Below are 14630 nucleotides of genomic sequence, written 5' to 3'. Positions count from 1 at the left end.
TCGCCGTGCCGTGGTAACATCAAGCCCCGCCCCGTACCCACACGCTCATTGGCTGCGAATAGAACCAAATCCCTGCAGTGGGCGCTGATTGGTCTGAGCGTTTGTCAATCTTCACTGCTCGTCTACTAAGCAGATTTTGATTGCTTCCTACAGTGCAGTCAGTTGACGTGGTCTGCGCTCCATGTGGTTCGTGTGATTGGACGATTTTCTTGTCACTCAAAAATAGAGGCGGGAGGAAAGGCAGCCTAGAGCGAAAGCTGAGCGGTTATGGCCGTTTTTAGAAGTATATTATTGGCTACAGCGGAGAGCTTTAGCCAATTACAAAGTGATGTTGAAACAAACACGTTTCATTGGTATGTTTACGGAAGCCGCGAAAGAACTCTAGTCAATTGATTGGTCAGAAGAGCTGTCAATCTACACCAGCGCTACTGTGATTTCCACCAGAGGGGCGGCGCTACATTGTTTTGAGCGCATTTGATTGGGTAAAAAGTACAAGGATGGAAATACCGACGTGGCTGTTTGTTTGCGGATAAAACGTAAGGTCATGTTTGACAGTTTCATTTCCGGGCCTTTTAAACACCCAAAAAAGTTTGATACTCGTCCCAAAATTTACTAAGTGCTGCATTTTACTTTTGTTTAGGGTTTTAAAAATTATATAAAAATATGGCGACATTTATTAGGCTATAATAAAAGTCTAACAATCACGTCACACTTCAAATAATACATACACAATACTTTAAACAACTTCAGCATACCAGTTGAAAACATCCACTTTTTCTAGTCATAGAGACTGGCCACTTCGCCGTAAAAATGGCGCCATCTTGTGGCGTGTTAAATAACGTCCATGAATAACGTTAACCCGTGTTTAACTGGGCCATACCAATTTAGTAAACTGTCAGATACAAAATTGCACAGATAATATTTGATTGGTCCGGGTTTTATTTCCATTTTCAACATTTGAAAACTTCAGTAAATCACAGTAAAATTGGAACGAGTAAAACAAGCTGGTATTTGAAGAACTACAACACCCCAAAAGCAAGTCACAGTGACCTCTGTGAAGAGATTTCATTAGCAGATTTGAAAGATCAATAAATGTACAGGAAAATAAGGCTTTCAGTTGTGCCACCAACTCACTGCTGCTTTCATCCCTGCATTCATAGCCACAGGCACATCAAGAAAATTATACAAAAACAAAATCAATATCAAAAGCAGAGTGGCATTTCAGCCCTTCAAAAGTGTATTTTGTCCAGGGGCAGAATGTGCTCAAATAATTGATTACTGAACTAAACTAACCGCTACGTGCAACCAAAGGCCACAAGTTTTGCTTGAGGTTTCATGGTGAAGTTTATGAAAACATAAACATAATCAGACTCCAAATGATAATTCAAAACAACAGGAAACATTAAAATGGGTAGTCCACTAAAAATGAAAATGTTGTTAATGTGCTCACCCTCTGGCCATATTTGTGTGTTTTTTTTTCTCGCGCTCTCTTCAGAAGAACATTTAAAAGATTATATGCTAAAAATGTGATATTTGATGATTCAGAATAATAAAAAAAGTATGTAGGATTATAAAAAACAGAGGCAAAGAAAGTTCAGGACCATGGATTGTGATGTTAATTTGAGGTTTTATGAATGAAAACGACTGGTCTGTGACGCAAAACATTATTACTTCTAATTCACACAGCTTTGGTAAAAGCTCCAGATAGTTGTGAATGCCCTCAGGACTGTTTGCTCTGGCTGTAAGTTAATGTTGTAAATCAGTGTTTCTCAACCACGTTCCTGGAGGACCACCAGCTTTGCATCTTTTCCATGTCTCCTTAACCAAACACACCGGATTCAGATCATCAGCTCATTAGTAGAGACTAAAAGACCTGCAATGTCTTTGACAGACAAAGGAGACATCCAAAACATGCAGTGTTGGTGGTCCTCCAGGAACATGGTTGAGAAACACTGTTGTAAATAATGTTAAGTTTCTTGCATGGACTGATTCTTTTTCTTCATGCATTTTCATAAGGCCTTCATTTATTGTCAGGAGCCACAACGATTATAAATAGTTTTAGGGGGGTTTGACTCTTAACGTGCCAGTAGCCTTGCAGCTGAGGTTCAGCTTAAAACAGGCTTTATGCAAGTTTCACCAAGTCAAATTTAAGACTTAAGACATTTTAAGACCATCAAGAATTAAATTTCAGATTTATATAGGGCTAAACAAGTTTTTTTTTTAATGGCCCAGATTTTCTTTACTTGCCTCATCAAAATATTAATTCCAAATTAGTTATTTCTTAGCCACATATTTTAAATAACTTGTCAAATCAAACAGACCCTACTTGTATACATACATTTTTTTCAACATTAAAAACCTATTAAAAAACTTCAATAAACTAAATGTATGCACAACAGACTGCTATAATATTAGCTATAAAAAGAGTTTTGCTAAAGTTTTATTGAGATGTATCATTGGTGACTGGATGAGTGTTGGATCGACTGGGTAGCTTTACATAAAGGAAAATATAGACCTGTTTAAAATGATTTAAGACCTACAAAACAATATTTCAGTGAATTTAAGACTTTTTAAGGCTTTTTAAGGTTTTTGAAATTTAAGACCCAGCGGACACCCTGTCAAAAGTCTTCTTTAATGTTCTAGTGAAGAAAAAAAAAAGTTCTGGATGACCTGAGAGTAAATAACCAATAACTGTTCCTTTTTGGGTGAACCATATATATATATATTTAATGATCAAATGGGATGTGGGTAAGCATCGTTTTATACTTTTCTTAAGAGCTGCATGCACATTCAAGGCAAGCAACTACTCTTTCTGAAAAAAAAAAACTTTCATTGATAGAGGCACAGACGCAAGTCACAGATTTCATGCATTTGTACAAACATCTATGCAAGACCCCATTCAACTACATAAAGCACAGAAGGCAAACAGACACTGCAGATGTATGATCAGCCAGACTGAGGATTGAGGAAGTACAAGGAGAAACAGGAACATCTAAAAGTGCCTGAGGACCTAATGTTGCACTGGTGTGTACATTGTTTTTGCATTTGATGTGCACACCAGACAGAGAAGTACCGATCTGGTGGATTCTGTAACAGTGTATAAAAAGAACCTGTAGGGAAAGAGCTGCCAGAGTCTGTGTATCTGAACGGCACTTGAGGTGTGCAGGCTGGTCTGAAGCAAAGAACAGAGGAAGAATCTTCTTAGTTGACAGGAGGATCTCGAGTCTTCACACTTCCGTCCTCCATCCCGAAGTACACCCGCTCAGCCATGCCCACAAACAAACCCGTCTCAACCACTCCTTTACAATAGAAATAAATGCAAACAAAAGAGAATAAATAGCATCAATGTGGTTAGAAAAATCACTACTATAACAAAGAAAGAAATGATTTTTATTAAGCAAAGACATTAAATTAAACCAAAGTGACAAAAGAACATAATAATCTTAAAATTAAGTATATACATGTTTCATGAGCGCCAAATAAGCAAATTAGTATTATTTCTGAAGGATCATGTGAGACTGTAGTCAAGTAAAAATCTGAGGATTCTCAGGAGGAAATGGTTTACTCTTTCAAGTGTTCTTTCATTGATTCATCTGCAGTGTTTTTATTTATTAATATGTAATTATTTTCCTTAAACATTAATAATTAATTCATATTTCTTTCTGCTCTTGCAGTGCTTCCTATGTTTACTTTCATGATTGTTTAGTATCAAGAGATGTTTGTCTTCACGAGGAAGAGATAAAAGACGGTCTCCATTTCAAGGTTTTTAACATCACAGGGGGATGTTGCAACCGTTTTTTATTCCTTTTGCTTTGCTATCAGGCGGAGTACAGGACTAAATTCTGATAAAGTACATAATGAAGGTTATTCAACAACCCCCCCCCCCCGAACAATTTTAGAATCAACACTTCTTTTCCTGCTTTCTGCATTTCCTTGACCATTTCTACCAGCTTATCAAGACACAGAGTATCAAATATCCTAAATTAATTTACAAAATATTTTATTTGAGCAAAACAACAGAAACAGAATTTTAAAATACATCAGAATAGAAAACAGTTATGGAAAATTGCAATCATATTTCACACAGGGTTCTTACACCGTTTCCAACTTCAAATTCCAGTACTTTAAGCACTTTCAAGGTGCATTTTAATGCTTTTCCAGCACCTAACAACCGCAGTAAATTGCGCTTATATTTGCTGTATGTACTTTTCCACATTTAAATCTATAATTTGTGCTATTTTACAAAACACAATATAACATTTTAACTTAAATTGTTGAATACTTGAGCATAGATTTATAGGGATAGTTCACCCAAAAATGGGTTCACCAAAAAAAATAAATAAATAAATAAATTCTGTTAGTGGATGAAGTATCTTTAAGTTTGGTCTCTTTCTACCTAAAGTTGATATCTCAAAAATGAGCTAACAGTCAGATTTTGTTTGGGTGTAGTACCAAACTTGCAAGACCAGACGTTCATAATATTTCATGTGCATTGCTATTCAAAATTCATGTAACAAATTGAATCCTTATGAGTCTAAGAATATCCTTGCTGCAAATTATTGAACTGTTCCTATGTCAACTGTTTTAAAAATCAGTCACCAAATATGGAAACCATAGTTTGTAAGCTTTCATCAATTCATTCATTCGTTTTCTTTTCAGCTTAGTCCATTTGTTAATGCGGGGTCGCCACAACAGAATCAACCGCCAACTTATCCAGCATGTTTTAAGCAGTGGATGCCCTTCCAGCTGCAACCTAACACTGAAAAACACCCAATACACTCTTGCATTCACACAGATTCACTCCATCCAATTTAGCTTATTCAATTCACCTATAGAACATGTCTTTGGACTGTGAGGGGAAACCGGAGCACCCGGAGGAAACCCGAAGAACATGCAAACCACACAGAAATGCCAACTGACCCAGCGGGGACTCAAACCAGCAACCTTCTTGCTGTGAGGCGAACGTGCTACCCACTGCGTCACCGTGGTGCCGAGTTTATCAATATTACTTTTTATTATTGTCAATATTACTTCAGGTTAGGACTAAGGTACTGTTGTAACTGTATGCAAATGTCCCACCTGTCAAATTGTGACAGTTAAGGTGTTAAAGGAAAACATGTTTAATGGTTCAAAAGGTATCAGCTCCCTGTAAGTAGTCTTGGCATTTTATATAACCTATATATAAATGACAGATAAATACAATTTCAATAAACACATTAACGTTAATTGTGTAAAATAGGAAACATTTTTGTTCATTTTTTCTTCTGCTTATCTTGAGCAGCCCTCACATGGCATGGTGTGAATTACACAATCAATAACTTAAATTGGCAAGGAAGTTTCCTTTAGACTGTTGAGCTTAGGGAAAAATCTGCAATGAAAATAGTGCAAAAACAAAACTGCACTGAACAAAACATGGTGCAAAAATAATAACTAGCTTATCCAGGAGTAGGCCAAACAGGGTAGTAGAGCTGCTCGATTATGGAAAAAATTATAATTCCCGGTTATTTTGGTCATAATTGTAATCACGATTATTCAAAACGATTATCAGTTTAAGTCCAAATTATTCGCTCGCCACTTAGTTTTTTTTAATATATAAATATTTCCCAAATTATGTTTAACAGAGGATTTTTTCACAGTATTTTCTATAATATTTTTCTTCTGGAGAAAGGTTTTATTTGTTTTATTTCAGCTAGGATAAAAGCAGTTTTTAAGATTTTGAGACCTATTTTAAAGTCAATATTATTAGCCCCCTCAAGATAATATGTATGGAAAAAAACTTCAGCTACAAAAGGCCTTCAGTCAAGAGCAGTGAGTGATTTTTTCCTTTTGTTGTTTGATTAATAATACAAACAGGCGGCAACAGGAATATTGCGCGCTGTCACTTTAAGAATAGTGCGGCTCTGATATGTTTCTCTTTTACATGTCTCTGACACAAACCGCGCTCTGACACAAATGTGCATGTATTTGACTATTAAAGCGCTCACATTAAGATGGCGTTAGATGTGTGTGTGTGCTCTGCTCGTCTCCGAGGCTAAGCGCACACACAGAAGCATACGGTCTCATTCGAGCTTTAAAAAAAACAGAATGATTAGAATGTACAATGAATGATGCGCATCCCGTGCTGCAGAAGTTACATTACAGTACATGCTTTTAGTCATTTTCACATGAAACTGAGCTATGCAGAGCAACAAATGTGTCCAACTGGAAAGGGGGCGGTATATGATGGAATAATCGTTTTATCACGATTAATGTTTTTTTAATCGTTAGAAGCCAAAATCGAAATCGGATTTTCGATTAATTGCACAGCGCTACAGGGTAGGTAGGTAGATATTGACATAACTTAATATTTGCATACGTCATCTTAATAATAGTAATGGTCTTTTCATGAGCTGCAATATTATTTTAATCTTAGTGAATGCAAGATCTTTTGCAACGGTGTACGTGCTGCAGTTGCATGACTGACAACATCGTGACTATTAAATGAAGGATTAAAAAAAACATCTCGTGCTTAAAATGTGTGGCAAACACGGTTACCTGCAAACTCCGTAATTTACCTCAAGCTTTACAGTGAGTGGCTTTAGTCATTTTTATAGCAGACTTTAATCCACCAGAAGTCTTTTATCCACTCTTCGAAAAGTGTAAATGGTGAATGTTAACCTTGAAATCACGCATTTTGAAAAGTTAACTCGCATTGCTGCAGGCGCACCTGAAAAAAAAATCAAGTGATCGCATTGCTTTTTATTTGCAGACATCGCCATCTCAAATAACTTCAGCCGTGCATAATACAATATATATGAATGGCACCTTACTCTTCTGACTGCATTTCTGATCAAACAAACGCAGCCTTGGTGAGTATTCAAGACAAAAAATTCAAAACAAATAAATATACAAATAAAAAAAAAAAAAATATATATATATATATATATATATATATATATATATATATATATATATATATATATATATATATATATATATATATATATATATATATATAAATAAAATCAGCCTCACACTTTAGAACTGTATGTACACAGAGAAAAGAAAAGAGCAGTGATGTTCTGTTGATCTGTACTGACCTGGGATCATCTTAATGGCCGTGTTGACCTCTTTCCAGTTCTGAGCATGCTCAAACTTCCAATCCAGGATAAAGTTACTGTTATCAGTAACCACAGGACCCTAAATGTACATTTAAAAAAGAACAAAAATGTCAGATAAATGGACAACCAGTTTCACTCAACTCCACAAATTTCCAAAAGTAATGACACAATGAGGAACTATGAAAATAATAATAATATATATTTTTGTACTATTGAAAAAACAGGCTTCCAGGATTAATAAATATAAACAGAACTTCACATTTTAGAACAGGAAACTGATTTCCTGCATATGATATAATATAGGGGTATGTGATATTCACATACATCAGATTTATAGGGGGACAGAAAAACAAACAATTTTTGTCTAAATAGTAGCTATTAACTTCTTGCTTGTCAAACTTGTGTATAAATCCATCACATTTGCAGTAATGCTTACATACTAATATTCATGAAAATAGTTTTAATTCTTTTTTTTATTAAGTGTCATTCCAACAAAATGTTTGTTGTTTTCATCACATACTAAATTCTTTTTGAATATTTAAGATACACTTTTGTTTGTTTGTTGCCAAGCAAGTGAGAATTACTATCAAAACGTGTTAATAAATCAACATTTATGATAATATTATTGGGACTAATCAGTGAACTACCCTGGAGCCATAAAAATAATGCATAACCCTACTTACAAAAAAATAAATGAATAAAAATCCTAATTAAAGACCCCAGAATACTTCACATGAGGAAAGGAATCACACATCAAAAAAAAGTTCAAAATGACAATTTCAGAATGTTCTTCAATTTCGTATAAAGTATACTGGGGCCTTAAGTGTCAAGAACACAAGTGTAAGTGAGGACTTTCTTACAGCTTTACTGACTGCCATCCTCAGCACAGCTTCTCCTCCAAAGCGACGGGCGATGGCTCTGGACACAGGCACATACGCCATGGGGATGACCTCCACTGGAACACCTTTCTTCCACTGCTGCCCCAGAGCCTTAGAGTCTTTCCTACACACACAAACACCACAACGACATCACTAAAACACAGCTAAACCTCTTCCAGAAAGTATTGGAAGACTGGTTTACATAATTACAGCTATCACACACTGTGTTATGATGAAACCTGACTGCAGTTCAACATAAACGAGCAGTAATTATGGGATGCTAAATATATACTGAATATCGCAGCTCAAACATTAGAGTGCAGCACTGGCAATGCCAAAGGGTTGATTCATAGGAAACGCATGAACTGAGGAAGTGCTTTGGGTAAAAGCATCTGCGGGATGACACAGACGTACCTATAATCTGCAATGACAATGAAGTGTTTGGCGCATCCAGCCACAATCTTCTCCTGGGTTAAACATCCTCTGATTGGAAAGAGGGGAAAGACAGGAACTTTAAACCTGATGACACCTTACGGTTTCAGAATATAAAAAGGAAAAGAAAGACATGCTTGAAACAAACCCACTTACCCTCCTCCTTTAATCAGCGTCAGAGCTGTATCAACTTCATCAGCCCCGTCAATCGCTACATCCAGCTAGAAGATACAAAGATCAAGCTCATTTGTCCAAAAATAAGATTTTGCTATTAATTACTCATCCTCATGTTGTTTAAATGCCGAGACCTTCATTCATCTTTAGAATACAAATTAAGATATTTTTGATCCTCCATATGAAGCTCCAACAACACTATAGTGTGGAAACACACTGTAAAAACTACTTTGTTCATCTGTTTCTTCCACACCAGGTAAGGGTGCGCGCTTATTATGGGCAATATGGTGCTTGCATGTTTCGCTGCTGACTGTAATGGCAATATGTAGTATTGCCTGACATATCATAAAAGCAAAGCCTGATGCCGAGGTAAGTTATAGGCAGACAAATTCATATTTACAGTGAGTTTTACAGTTTGTTTGTTTGTTTGTTTGTTTTGGCAGATAAAAATTGTTCAAGGAGCTTCGTATGATTACTGTTGAACCACTGAAGACACATTCAATCTTTTGACTGCTTTTGGTTCCTTTTTTAGACTGTGAACTAGCGCTGCACTAGTACAAAGTTTCCGCATCGATATTGCAATGTGCGCATTAGCAATAGTCACATTGCAGGATCTGCAACGTTGAGTCTGGATCATAGTTGACCAGGAGTCACAATTCTGAACACATGAGATTTGTAGAATCGCTGCCGAGATTAGCCATAACAGAGTTAAAATCTATCAATTGCATGTGTTTTTAAGACCTGTGACTGTGTAAACATTTCATGAGTTCAAAAAAAATTGGGTATAAGAAATTGCACCATTTGCAACAGTAATTCAATTGTTTATACAACAAAGACCATTCTGATCCAGTGTTATTTTAGTTTGATTACACTATTTGAAAACTGTTAAACTCACCACAAAAATCATAAAGCACTTTTTATTTTACTTTTATCTCCACTCTGTTGTATGTTATCAATGCTTGTAATTTGTTTATTATAATTTCTGCATGACTCACTCTCCTACAGAATCATATCATTCAATCTAAAGTTATGAATTCTTTCCAAATAGAGCTATTCTAGTCATTGGGTGAAATTGCGATAATTTGTTTTTATGCTATTCATATTTTACAGTTTCAATACTGTTGTGACTATCCTTACTGAAAATTCCATGTTGGTCACATCTTGGGTCTGCTGCGGGTTTTAGACGCTTTATTAGTTACAGTACATGGAACGACAAGTCTTTCATTTGTTGCTGTATATTGTAGTTAATTTACAGATCATTTGAACACAAAACTGATATCAGATAAACAAAATCAAATACCTTCAGTCTGTATAGTGACCAAAGTTGAGTTCTAAAGACCATGTGCTCCCAGCAATGAAAAATACCTTAATATCTGTTCCAAAGATGAATGAAGGTCTCAGGGGATTGAAACAGAATTTTCATCTTAAAATAACAGTAGATTTCAAAGGTTGAAAAATGCTGTACGATTTAAAGACCTTTTTTTTTTCTGACATTTTTTTTCTAATTTAACTTAATTGGCAGAATATGCTGCATGCATATTGCACCAATATATATATTTAGTGTTTACAAAAAAAAAACTGACATCTTGAGCAGGATTTCCCACTATTTTGTAGACTCAATCCTTTTAATTTGACTTATTCCCTGCTTTTATCAGTAGTTTCCACAGTGGAATGAACCTCCAATTACTCTAGCAGATGCTGTTTCACAATTCGGTGCTGGGAAACACCCACACACAATTTGGTTAATCTATACTGCATGTATTTGGACTGTGGGGAAAACGAGAGAACCCAGAGAAAACCCACACAGACAGAAAGAACATGTACACTCAACACAGAAAAACCTCCTGGTGCAGTCAAGACTCCAACCAGTGACCTTCTTGGTATGAGGCAACCATGCTAAACACTTAGCCACCATGGCACCCCTTTTAGTACAATTGTATGTAATTATTGTTAAAATTAACTAATTTCTATTTTAATGTATTTTTAAAATGGGATTTCAGCATAATGGTCTTCAGTGTAGATTCAGTGCAGACAAAGAAACATTTCCTATCAAGAAACTTTACCAATCTTGAAAACAGTTGTCTTGATTAGCTTTTTTTTGAAACCTTAATACAAAATGTTCAAAATTTTGTGGTCAGTCAAGATTGAACTTTTTGAATACATATAAATATATAAAATTGAAAACGTTTACGTTTGTTATAGTTTATAAAAAAATATTAATCAGATAGTTTGAAAAAAACAATATTCTTGAGCAGCAAATCAGCATATTAGAACGATTTTTTTAGAGATTAAGAATCTTCCCAAGTGCTGATAATCTTTAGAAAGTGCTTTATTTAGAATATTTTTTATTTTAAGCGAATAGTAATGTGTATGTACTTAGATATGATTTATTTGTTAGGTTTAAAATAAAAAAACTGTCAAAACATGCCATCAAAGAAGCACTCTGCTAAATGTACATGCAAAAGTTGTTGTTTCTTTCAATGACTTTTCCTTTTTAAAACTATTTTAGTCTAAACAGACTGAAATTGTTTTTTTTTTATTTACTAGGAGTTTCAGTTACTTTTTACTATTGTGATGTCATCTTTAAAATGTGAAACAACACAGCAGTTGACCCAGTCTTCATGCTGTCTGGCCAAACTCACCTCAGGATGTCGGTCTAAATCAGACAGAGGGAGTCCGTGCTGCAGAATCAGCTGACGGGCCTGGATCAACAATTCAACATAGTTACACACAAAACACAGAAGTTTTCTACCATTTATAGCAACAAAAACAATAAGTTTTACTGGCCTGGAATGATGTGGGAACACACACAATATTCAGCTTTTCCTGTCTGACCTTCTCAGCTAGAAAGCAAATATCATGCTTTAAGAAATAATCATACAAGTATGAGAAGACAATGTTATATTAAATGTCTTACCCAGCCTGTCCACCGCATAGACAATAGTTGAGCCGCTGCCCACACCAATTATCTGATTATTCTGAAAGAAAGAAATGTTGCATTTAATATCGTAAAATCACCTAAAAACATTTAATTGTTTATTATCTTTAATATCTTTAATATCTTTAAAAAATTTTCCCACTTAACAATAACTAATGTTCAATTTTTTTGTATTCTATTTAACATGAACAATCTTGCACAGCATTTTTATTCATAGTTCGGCATTTACTTAGGAATTATTAAAATCTAAAGTTGTGCTTAACACATTTTTAAAAAGCTGAATAAATACTATAATAAATGTGTTTTTCATTGTTCGTTCATGATACCCATTTCTCTTTCTTTTTTAATTTAAATTAAAAAAAAGGACGATTTTGGCAACTGTGCTAAAACAATTGTGCCTGTTTTCCATTTAACCTTCAGAATAACTGTGTACTGCTTTATCTTGAAAAAAAAAGTTAAGTATATTGCCATATCAGCTTCCCTGGCTATTTCATTAAAAATTTATAAGCATTTTATAACTAACATTTTCCTATAACAAAATTATTATATCAATGAAAAAACACCAACAATAAAAAAATGCATAAAATACAAATAAAAGTTAGAAAAGTTGACCATTTATAGATTCAAAAAAGGATTCACAAGTAAAAATAATTCCTTTAAAAACAAAATCATTGACTGATAACACTAAAAATAGGGCATTGCAAAAAAGATAGGTTGTTATGGCAATATTGACATTTTGGAGCAACTTCTTTGAGTATATGTCAATGAGTAAGTCTAGCCTGTCAAATAAGTCATCTTGTAAAAACCACCTCAACTTGTTTTTAGTTAAAAGAATTTTTGATTTTATTCCTACCAAAGGCTGGATGTTGAAAAGTTTATTGTTTGAGTGCTGCTTTCCATTTAGAATGTAGCTTTTAACTAACGTTTTTAAGTCTAAAGGTTACTTGCATATCACATAAGTAAATGTTGAATGATTGAGAATGATTGGATCAGTCCATTATGATAACATTAAAACATGAGTAAGCAGAAGCTTAACCTTATATTCCTGTAGATTCAATATATAGACTTAAATCATAAGTTTGATTCTAAGTGAATAGATCTACAGTGTGCATGTATACCTTGAATTAGGGCTGCACGTTATCTGAAAAATATGTAATATGTGATATTGCTGTTGAATACTGCATTAGCAATATCTTTTATGGTTATTAAATTCCCCTATTTTTATTAGCTTAAAAAACATTATGTAATGATCATACTAAAATAAGTAATAATGGATATTTATCTGATTTAAAAACATTTGCAAAAATCAAAAGGTGCGAACATTTACATTCACTTTAGAATACTAAAATTAAAAACATTTTTATTTGTACTTTTCGAGGGACAATAATAAAAATAATAATAATAAACAACATTTTTTTCTGATTATTCTTTTTTTACTTTAAAACCCAAATTTGTTGAGAAGGGAATAATTAAGGGCTGCAATATAAGGTAACCTGAGGGTTAATAAAATAATAAATAATTACTCTAAAGCATTTTAGTCTCACTTTCCTGCGATGTTCATCCAGAAGTTTTGATTTGGCCTATGACTTATTTTATTTCATTTGATTCGTTTATTTCACCTCTCTGTAATGTGAATATTGCATGTACTTTTATCGCGATGACAATAATTTTCTGATTTATTGTGCAGCCCTAATAGAAGGTCCATCTTGGAGAAACAAAATTTTAGAATCACCCAAATGCCTCCTTTACAAAGTTATTCAAGGTGGGGCAGCACAATAAATCATTTCAGCATCGATATCTCAATGCGATCATTCGCAATAGTCACATCACAGAATTAAGGCCCGTAGGAGGCTGGATTATAATTTATCATTTTAATGCGTTTCTGAGGCCTGTGAATGTGTGGGGTTTTAAAAAGCATTTAAACATAAGAAATTGTATGGTTTGTAACTTTAATAAAGATTCATTTTATTGAAGTATTTTTGTTATTCAATACTGTTAGACTCTGAAAAACAATAAAACATTGCTTATTTCAATTGCATCTTTTTTATTACTGATCTATGCTTGTAGATGTTTATTATAATCTATGAAGATGCACTTCTCCACAGAATCAGCCTAAATCGGAATCAGTCTAAAATTATTAATTCTTTTCAAACAGACATGTTCAAGTCATTTGGTCAAATTGTATTCATAACGCAAATTATAATTTAATAATGACAAAATATCGCAAAGATCTTTTCCAACATCTTGCAGCCCTATTTTGTACCACTGAGTGTGCTACAATCAATAATAGTAAACTAACAGAGACTGCAACAGTTAAACCACGTAGCTATTTCCAAGCATGCTAATCGCTATAAAGGTTTATTTTGAGCAGCTTTAGCATCCTTATATCACCTAGCTTACTGAATGTGTGAAGCAACCCAATGCGTAAACAAACACATGCGCGCGCGACCTACTGTAAGCTCGCTCACTTCACAGTCGCTGACTTCACTCACACCTCACATGTAGCATCCTAGCTAGCATGATTCAAGCTAAAGTGCGATAGGGTATACTCACTACAAACTGAACTGTCAGAAAAAAAAACGTTTATCAAAGCAAATGTAGGCCAGCAGAACTTGGAATTTAGAGTTAATGAATAACGTTATATAAATTGACATGCATGAAGTCTGCCACGCGTGTTCAGTCACGCCTCCTGAAGTGTTTATTACTCCTTTTCAGAAACTTACGTAACTTGCAGATATATGTATATGTCACGTTAAAAAAAGATAATTACAGAATCTCACCTGTATGTGGTTGTCCACAGCAGCATAAGCCGCCAGTTTCTTGGCCTCTTCAGCCATAAGAGTGCAGTACAGCCGCCTACTGCTGTTGATTTGTCGCACGTGTTTGACCGGCGGAGAGAAGAAGTGGAGGAGAGATCTGAATCTGCAGCTGATCTGAGCGAACTGAAGCCTCCTCATCACACTGCGCGCTCACTGTCAACACAAGCGTGACCGCGCAGAGGCCAAACTAACCGGACGGTGAGCGAGAGGTTAAAGGACGATCAAAACCAAACCTGTCAGATAACAGGAGTCTGGTGTTCTGTGATGGACGCAATAGCAGAGCAGAGTC

At 34.8% G+C, this 14630-nt stretch overlaps 1 protein-coding gene across 1 annotated transcript; it reads right to left on the bottom strand.

Moving 5' to 3' along the window:
• Positions 1 to 2698: 2698 nt before the first annotated feature.
• On the bottom strand, positions 2699 to 14630 carry rpia (ribose 5-phosphate isomerase A (ribose 5-phosphate epimerase)). The gene is made up of 9 exons (XM_056471112.1): positions 14303 to 14630; positions 11502 to 11562; positions 11372 to 11427; positions 11227 to 11286; positions 8567 to 8631; positions 8393 to 8461; positions 7961 to 8102; positions 7080 to 7179; positions 2699 to 3299 (listed from the first exon to the last, which is right to left on the bottom strand). The coding sequence occupies exons 1-9, from the start codon at positions 14477 to 14479 to the stop codon at positions 3202 to 3204; spliced, it is 828 nt and encodes a 275-aa protein (XP_056327087.1). The 5' UTR covers positions 14480 to 14630; the 3' UTR covers positions 2699 to 3201.

Source organism: Danio aesculapii, chromosome 13 (assembly GCF_903798145.1).
Source record: "Danio aesculapii chromosome 13, fDanAes4.1, whole genome shotgun sequence".
NCBI classification, from domain to species: Eukaryota; Metazoa; Chordata; class Actinopteri; order Cypriniformes; family Danionidae; genus Danio; species Danio aesculapii.
The sequence above is the reverse complement of the archived record's forward strand: the minus strand, read 5'-3'. Positions and strand labels throughout refer to the sequence as shown.

Bases quoted from the DNA above. Each gene is read 5' to 3' on its own strand.
- rpia (XM_056471112.1), bottom strand. From the start codon at position 14,479: ATGAGGAGGCTTCAGTTCGCTCAGATCAGCTGCAGATTCAGATCTCTC. The intron at 8,462-8,566 runs GTAAGTGGGTTT...CTTTCCAATCAG, and splicing joins ACGCTGATTAAAGGAGGAGG to AGGATGTTTAACCCAGGAGA. The intron at 8,103-8,392 runs GTACGTCTGTGT...TTGTGTGTGTAG, and splicing joins ATTGTCATTGCAGATTATAG to GAAAGACTCTAAGGCTCTGG.